Source organism: Paroedura picta, chromosome 11 (genome assembly GCF_049243985.1).
Source record: "Paroedura picta isolate Pp20150507F chromosome 11, Ppicta_v3.0, whole genome shotgun sequence".
NCBI classification, from domain to species: Eukaryota; Metazoa; Chordata; class Lepidosauria; order Squamata; family Gekkonidae; genus Paroedura; species Paroedura picta.
The window spans coordinates 27,083,714-27,092,402 of NC_135379.1; the positions used below are offsets into that span (position 1 = coordinate 27,083,714).

The 8,689-nt window shown below is 50.1% G+C and overlaps 1 protein-coding gene across 1 annotated transcript; it reads right to left on the reverse strand.

Moving 5' to 3' along the window:
* Positions 1 to 2,992: 2,992 nt before the first annotated feature.
* Positions 2,993 to 7,994, reverse strand: FERD3L (Fer3 like bHLH transcription factor). Its single transcript, XM_077302985.1, has one exon. The coding sequence runs from the start codon at positions 7,586 to 7,588 to the stop codon at positions 7,094 to 7,096; it is 495 nt and encodes a 164-aa protein (XP_077159100.1). The 5' UTR covers positions 7,589 to 7,994; the 3' UTR covers positions 2,993 to 7,093.
* Between the last annotated feature and the right edge of the window lie 695 nt (positions 7,995 to 8,689).

Consider the following 8,689-nt stretch of genomic DNA (forward strand, 5'->3'; position numbering starts at 1 on the left):
CAGTCAGCCAAGCTGATTGGAAGCCAGTGCTGGAGCTCTTCCAACTCCTCCCAGCCAAGGACCACACAAGCAGATTAGCCTGGCCTTCATGAACTGGGGAAGGGAAATTAGCTAGAAAAGGGACAGATCAAGTCAATAGGGCCTGATTTCATTCTGTTCGCTACCATCTCAGTTCTTCTCTAGGCCTGGAAAGCATCCTTCATTGTCCGGCAGAATGCAGCACGAGACTTCTATCTTAGACGCAGACGTGAGTTCACACACCCATGTGTTTGGCTCCCTCAGGCTCCGCAAGAGAGCAAAATTACTGTGAATTGTTTTAGAGGGACAAAGAACTTACAGAAACAATAACCAAGTTCAAGTGCCCTGCCATAGAAAGTTACTGGTAGAAGAAATGGCTCTGTGGTGCTTCAGCATTATAACCACAGACTACTAGGAAGGCACGTTACAACCACTTGTTCAGCAGGGATGGAACAATCTAGGAGAATAGCCCTCCTGATTCTTCTCTGGCTCCAAGTCTGCAGCTTCACTGCAGTGGTTTCCTCATCTGAACAAACCTACCTCTGGCTATGAATAAATCATCCCTCTGTACAGACCCTGAGAGGACATGGAATTGTATGGCAAAGCCTGATCTTGTTAGATCTTGAAAACTAAGCTTGGGTGTAAGAGCACCAAAGGAGACACCAAGCAATTTCTGATAAGTTGCCTTAGAAGTGTGCTGCTGGAGCTGCTATAAGTCACACAAAACAACTATTATTAAAAAATAATAATGGAGATGTCTTCACTCTTGGGAGCCCCTGCTGGCTGTCTGAAGTGGTACACCCCAAACACAGGTTTGCTACTTCATTAAGCATGAACCGCTCAATACTAAACAGAATTGGGCCCTTCTAAGGCCACTGAAGTCAATGGGCTTAGAAGGGTGCAAGGAATGCTCTGTGAAGCAACAGCAGGAGTAAGCTGCCTTTGGAAGAGGGGGTGGAAGTGGAATTTGTAGCTCATGCTGGCACCACACTTAGTCTTGTCTGCAGTTCACATGGTTAAGATCCACTGCACATTGAACCCAGGTGCCATCTGGCCTATGGGCTTAGATCTGTTGGAGAAAGTCCCTTAAAATGTCCCTTAATAACATGGTTGAGTGGAACATAATAGTTAGTCAAGGATCTCCCGATTATACACCAAAAAGGACATATATCATATATTAAGAAATTAAAATGTTGTGTGCATAAATAAGAGGAAGAGTTAGACAGATCTTGGATGCATGATGCATTAATATTCTTGGGTTGTTATTCAGACTTTTAACAAGTTAATATAAGTTTTAAATACACCAAACAGTATGGGACCTTCTTGTTAAAAACTGACAACAAACAGACTAAGACATACCTTTGGATAGTTTAACCATAGGAACTTTCTTATAAAACATTCTCCTCCCTCTTGCATATATTTTGATTTTTGTTTGCTTTTGAGTTGAATGGAATTGTGAAGTTTTCTGTTATTTTATGCTGTTAGATGCACATTGCAAATGGGCTAATGTGGCCCTTGGAGACAGTAGATGTTTTGAGTAATTAGAAGGTAAGAATCTTGCTGGAAGGCTGAATAAGTCATAACTAGAATCAGTGTAATTTACAGCGTATCTTAAAACAACCCCTTCCAGAATAGCAATGAAGAGTATAAAGGCAACTCCAGCAAGACATTCCAAATAACACATTAAAACTCTTGTGAGAGAACATTTATATCAGTGGAAAGCTAGCAAAACAATTATTACAAATGACTTTTGATGTGGAACACATCTTCTGGCACACCCCCTGGCGCGGAAATGACCACTAACGTGATGTCTGTGGTCCTACCCCAGGAAGCGTGCCAGAAGAGGCAGGGAGGCAGCTGGCAGAGGAGGCAGAGCAGGCTGAGGCAGCAACTGGGCCACTCAACAAGGAAGCAGTAGAGGCAGAGGCCACACTGGCAGCAGAGGATGGCTGCATTGGTGGAGGCTGTGCCAGTGTTGGTGGTGGCCATGCAGGACACTGCAGCAGCTGACCCCAGTGGTGGAGGAGTGGTGGACCAAGAAAGGCTCACTGCTGGGCCTGGCTGCGCTCCCCCCATTCCTTATCCGTCTGCACTCCTAACATGTGGCCAAGGTGACACCGGTGGTGGCACGGCCCTGACCAGCCACCCCCCTTTGGGCGATGTTCCACATCATCTGCAACAATCTGATTGACATTTTTCTTAATTTCTGAATTAAGTTTGGAGCCCATACAACCAATAATAATATGGAAAAGGGAGACAAGGAACTGAGGATTTCAAGATAAATTAATGAGAAATGTGAGTGTTGGTTTCTTATTTCCGGTTTTACATTTGAAGCTCTGAAACCAGCTATTTAATTAATCTGGATAAAGCTGCTTATCCCTCACCACCTTGTTTCTCTTCACAATTATTTAATGCTTCTGCTTCCATAATTGCCACCAACATTTGAGCTGATACAAATTTACAGTCACAAACAATACAAATAATTCATAAGCAATTTATAGTCAATTAAACAAGCACCTGGAAATCCCAAATCTGAGGGTTAATGTTCTTTAAATTTAGAGATATGTATCTAAATCTCAACATGTAGTTCATCTCCAGCAATTATTGATATTTTTATGGGATGTATCTCCAAGGACTGATACATCATTGTCATGTCATTCTTCCTGGAATGAACCCCAGAGATGGTAGGAGAATCTCCATCTTAGAATAGTACTTAGGACACTTTGAGGCCCACTGAAATATTGATATATGTTTGTGCATTTGAGTTTGTATAGTGGAAAGAGTTGCTTATTTTGGGTCATTTGAGTATTTGTAAAGTTTATTCATGTATTTGCAGAGTTTTAACATGCTTGTGTCATATGTTTCACAGCTGCATTTGTAAAGTGACTTGAGCCACTGTTTGATATTTGAAACAGCAAAATATATAATAAATATGTAAATAAATCATCAAATAACATTGGCTACTCAGCCGTTGCATCACATACTAACAGCAGACAGATCCTTTTACTGTGCTTTTCTGTTGAGCATTCAGTGTAATTTTTGCATGACATTATATTGCCCTCCACATTCACCGGAAAATGTGTGAATGACTTCCAGCAGTTCTGTATGTGAAAGGCAATTTCATTAGACTCTGACAAGTTATTAGGATCTTCACATTCTGTAAAGCGAGTGTGGAAAAGCCAAGAATACTACCATTAATCATTTCCCCAGATCTAGAGGAAAACCACACAGGTTCATAATTATGAACCTTTCAAAGTACTATACAACCTGGGATTGGTTAGGAATAACTTATATAGTAGGTTGTGGGAATTGAATTTCCTTGCATGTCATCTTAAATGGATGAAGATTGAATGGGCATTCCTGTTGTGCCAACAGAATATCAAACACACAGCTCTATAAAATATACAAGGAATGTGCAAGTGGCTTATTTGTTGCTCTGCCAGACTGGGGAAACATGGGGCATGCATTAGCTTAGTCCTGTTATAGGGTGTCAGATGCTGAACTGTCGGTTGAATAAACCATGCAACTTTTGTGCTAAGGCACAAAGGAAACGTTAATTCCACATCCTCTCCGATTAACTGTTGTGTTTTGTGTATGGAGGAGATTGCATCTTAGGAGGAGCTAAAGTATTAACTTAATGATCATTTGGCAACATTTCAGGAGATCTGATAAGATGCTATGGAAATTCAACACTGACTCCAAATGCAGAATAAAATGAATTCCATGTGAAAGGAGTCTCCCTCTCCCTCTCTTCTTTAAACAAAAAAAGATATTGATAATTTCTTCCCTTACTCTGTGCAAGATGTTTCTTCTTCAATTCTCTACAGGTCTGATGATTTTTCATTATGGACAGGTCTTAGTTATGAAAATGGAAACAATCCATGCATTTTGGGTGCCATTTAAAGCCAAAACCACAGCATGCATTCAAAGAGAATCACTCTGGGCAGAAAAGGTCTGATTTACATTTTCAAGTGGGTAATAGAGTTCGTTTTAGAAATATACAACTTCTTTTGCAGTTCAGTTGGAACTGATTTCCCTGTCTGATCACCAGCATATTCTCCGTGTCAGCAGGGTGTCATCCTAACTTTTTCTGAGCCCATTTTAAGTTCATATGCCAAACCGGTTCCTAAAGTTCTTAAGACCTGGAGCTGGCAAAAAACAAATTGTGTGTTGATCAGACAAGAGCTGAAGACCAGGCTCTTAACATTTTATACCTATCCTGGCTAATGTATCAGGGTTTGTGCTGCCTGCCAGTCATAGGAGCCAACGTAGGAATGGAAGAGGGATCTGTGGCTTAAGTCAGCTTTGTATAGTAGTTAAGAGTGGCAGCTTCTGATCTGGTGAGCCAGGTTTGATTCCACGGTCCCCCACATGCAGCCAGCAGGGTGACCTTGGGATCATTACAGCCGTGATAGCACTGTTCTGACGGAGCAGTAATATCAGGGTTCTCTCAGCCTCACCCACCTCACAGGGTGTCTGTTGTGGGGAGAGAAAAGGGAAGGTGACTGTAAGCTGCTTTGAGCCTCCTTCGTATAGAGAAAAGTGGCATATAAGAACCAAGTCTTCTTCTTCTAGGAAGGTCACTAGAGCAAGAAGCGGCATGACACTCTGAGGCATTTTTTTAAATGAAAAAGGTAGCATATTTTAGCTTCACAAAACCCGTGTCAGTTCCCAAATATACAGCACAGCCCATAGAAATAGGTCTCTTGCAATTGCTAATCGCCACTCTGGGATGGCAGGTGAATTTCCTCCAGGCCAGGCTGGATTCTGAAGATTTTTGGTGGGGGGGAATCACTTGGGCATGAAATTGGGGTCAGACCGAAAAGGACAGGACCATGCCACTTTCTCCATCATTCAGCACAACCAAAGAATCAGGAAAAACATCAGAAGCCAATGGGATTAAGACCATGTCACATGATGTAGCCGTGAACACAGGAGTTAACTTCTGGGCTGCATTGTTTAATGTAGGCAGGGTGGCTGCTTTGGGTATTTCCTAATACATCAACCCAAAGTGAAAAAAGGACATTCATTAAGCTCTCCACACTTTACAAAGAATGTTCATATTCCCTTGCAAACTTAGTGCTGAGAATGAACTCTGCTGTGGAAAGGAGACACTCAAGCATCCGAAGAAGAGAGCTCTGGAACCAATTTTGTTGGTCTTTAAGGTGCTATTACTTGACTCCTGTGTAATTTTGCACACTCAGATTATTTATTCCAGTCTAAAATAATCATCATTCAACAGATCAAATCAAAGGTTTAGAATGTTTTAATTCTCAAAATGATACTAAACTTAGAAAAGGGGGAGATCTGGTTCATATGGTGCTGCTTCAATTTCTTCTTATTTTTTAAAAAAGGGACATTTTTTAAGGGAAAGGGGGAACTGCCAGGCAGTGTCTCCTGGAGGATCCTCTTAAACTCCTTAAGCTCTTTGGCATCCCTGGGGGAAGAGAAAGACTTCTGGAAAGCCCTCTAGCACCTCTCTGCACAGGACGGAGCAGAACAGGAAGGTCAGGAGGACAAACTGGGAGAAAGGGATGCCAAACTCCAGGGGAGGTCTGGAGTTCGCCTAGAATGACAACGGATCTCTAGACCAGCTTTTCTCAACCTTTTTATCATTGAGAACCCCCCCCCCCTGCAACATTCTTCAGGCTTCCAGAAATCCCACAAGTGGTAGGACTGTGTGGAATATGGTTGGGAATCCTAGCTGTGTACAGGCCCACCCTGGGCTCCTCCCCTTCCCACCTCCTCCAGGCCCATCATTGGCCATTTGGGGAGAGGGGGGGGGGCAGATCAGCATGACCATATATGGTCATATAACCCAATAAATGTTTAACAATTTTTGTAAAAATATATAATAAATTAATTAACTCCCACCCATTCACGAAACCCCGGTTGCAAAGTCTGCTCTGGACTGTAGAAACCAGTTCCCGTGGAGGGTGGGCTATGGAGTATCCCACCGCCGCTGCTGAGCTCTCTCGGAGGCGGGGGAGGGGACAGACCTGGTCTCCTGCGGAGCTGCCTGAACCCCGCAAGGAAGGTTGGCTGGGCGAGCACAACGAGGCTGCTCCGGCCATTGGCTCCGGCTGGGGCGCCCAGGCTTGATCCAGACGCCCACGCCCCGGGGTTGCAGAACACCGTCGCCCCTGTGCGAGCTGCACCTTCGGGGCCTTTCGTAGCGCTCTCGGCCCACGTTCCCCACTAAGCCCGCAAGCCTTTGGGGAGCCACGCACGCCAGCCCGGGGGCCCTGCTCGGGAAGCAGCAGCAGGAGGTGCCGTCGGGCGGGGCGTCCCAGGAAAGAGAGGACCAGGCCGTTGGTCTCCTGGCCCTCGGCCTCCTTGGGGGTGACGGGCCCTGCCCGGGGCTGAGCTCCCAAGCCAGTGGCTGCGCCCAGGAGAGTGGCCGACGTTCCCCTCGCTGCCTTCCCAGTTGCCATCACCCCAAAGGCGCCCTCGCTCCAGGCAGGCATCCGTCTTGGTCTGCTGACCCCTCCTTCTTCCTCAGAGGGCCCCACAGGCCCACCTACCCCACCCCTCTTCAAAAACAGCCACTATCGCCTGCTCTGACTCGGGAACTAGGCTGGTTCCGACCCAACGGTGCCATTCTCCCTCCCTCCCCCTTCCCAGTTCGGGAGAGGCCTTTCCTCCCAACCGTGCCTTTTTGGGATCCGACGGCCGGAGAAGATCGGCACCACCTGCCCCCGTCGCAGGCCTCGGACTCGTGGGTTGCCAAGGGGTCGAGGCATCCCGCTCTCTGGCTCGTCGAGGCTTCCTGGCAAGCTCCCCAGAGGCGTCCTGAGCTAGGCAGGGCGCTCTGGGTGTTTCGGCAACTTCCTGTGACTGGACCGGGCACGCCGCTGAGGAATGGCGCGAGTCCCCCGGGGGACCCTTTGCAAGGGCTCGACGGGAGCCAGGGCCGAGGCTGAGACAGACTCATCCCCAGACGCGGCTCCTTTCCCTGGCCCCGACGGTGCGTCCGGTCTCTCAGGGCCCTGCTTTCACGAGGGCTGGTGCCTGGCGGGGAAGCAGGCTCTGTCCATTCACCCCTCCATCCGGGCGGGTCCCCGGGCTGGCGCCTCTAGCTGGGCCCTGGCTTCTCGCCGCCGCCGCCCAGGAGCTCGGTCATGAAGGAGATGTAGACGATGGCCAGGCGCAGGGTCTCGATGCGGGAGAGGCGCTTCTCGTAGGCGAAGGTGGGCACCTTCTTGCGCAGCTGGTCGAAGGCTTCGTTGAGGTTGAACATCCTCTTCCTCTCGCGGATGTTGGCCGCCTGGCGCTGCGCCGAGGTGATGACCCGCTTTCTCTTGGGTCTGCCCAGCGGCGAAGGCCGCCTCACTCGCCCGCCTTCCTCCTCTTCCTCTTCCTCCTCCTCCTCCTCCTCTTCTTCCTCGGGATCGCCACCGTCCAGCCTGAGGAGCGGGAGGCCTCGGGCCGGAGTGAAGGTCCCCTGGCCGAAGGGAACGCCGGCGGAGAAGCCGTAGAGGTCCAGGCAGGGCAGGTCCCCTCCGGGGGGCTCCTCGTAGACCAAGGCGAGCACCGACGGGGGACCCGGCTGTCCTTCCGGAAGGGCCATTCGCTGGCCTCGGCGGCGCCGCTCATGGAGGAGCCGCGGGCTGGCTGGAGGTCTCCCTCCCCGGACGGAGCTTCCGGGGAAGCGTTTCGGTCCCGGGGCCCGTTCAGACACAGAGCCCGGGAGGCAGCGCCGTTAGGCAGAAGCGCCAGGCGAGGCCGTCGGGGCCGCGGGTTGTGCCAATGAGAGCGGCTGGCCGGCAGGCAGGCTGGGTCCGAGAGCGGGGCCAGTTCCTTCTTGGCCAGAGCGCCGGTCCCCACCTGCCGAGAGCCCTTTTCTTCTCGGCCCCAGGCGCGACCAACGGATTTTCAGCTTGGCTAGAGCTGGGTGGGTGGGGAGGGGGTGCCGCCCGCGCGGGTCTCTGAGCCCGGCCGGCCAGCTTGTCCCTCTGATGTCGGGCGAGTGCGGGAATGCTTTTAATGATGTCCCGAAGAGGGGACCTGCCCGCCAAGGGTCGCCGGGGAATGTTTGCCCTGGCTCCCGGCGCAGGGGGAGATGAATGACGAGGGCCTCCATTAGCCTAAGCAAGCAGTGTCGCTGGGGGGGGGGGAGAGGGGGGCTCCAGGACATTCCCCGGAGTAACTCAGGGAAGCGCCCGCTCCCCTCCCCTCCCTTCCCCCTCCGCTTGCGGGGCTGGGCGAGGAGCTCCCGGCAGGGCCGCAGCCCCCGGCCTGGCGAGGAATCTTTCGGGCTCTCTCCAGGCAGCCGCCCCACTCCGAGGAGGGAAGGCTCCCCCGCTCTGGCTAAGGAGAAGCGACAGAGTTTCACAGCTTCTTAAAAACCAGACGGCTCGACCGTCCCACTTGAGTGCCGAACACGTGCAGGCCTTTGCATCATGCCGGGCTTCTTCATTCCTCCTCCCTTGAAACCTCTGAACCCTCCTTCTGTCTGAGACGGGGCCTCTGACTCGATCGGGAAGATCATCCTCAAACAGGTCTGCTCAGAAATGAACGCCGTTTCATTGGATGGGCCCACGGCGCTCATTGTGACTTGCCGAGGCCAATCTTTGTTTGCCCCCTCCCCTTTCCCCTCAGTGTGGACCCAAGGGGGCTTACAATTGAGCTCTCCCCTCTTCCGTTTTATCCTCCTCACAACAATCCTTTC

Bases quoted from the DNA above. Each gene is read 5' to 3' on its own strand.
- FERD3L (XM_077302985.1), bottom strand. From the start codon at position 7,588: ATGGCCCTTCCGGAAGGACAGCCGGGTCCCCCGTCGGTGCTCGCCTTG.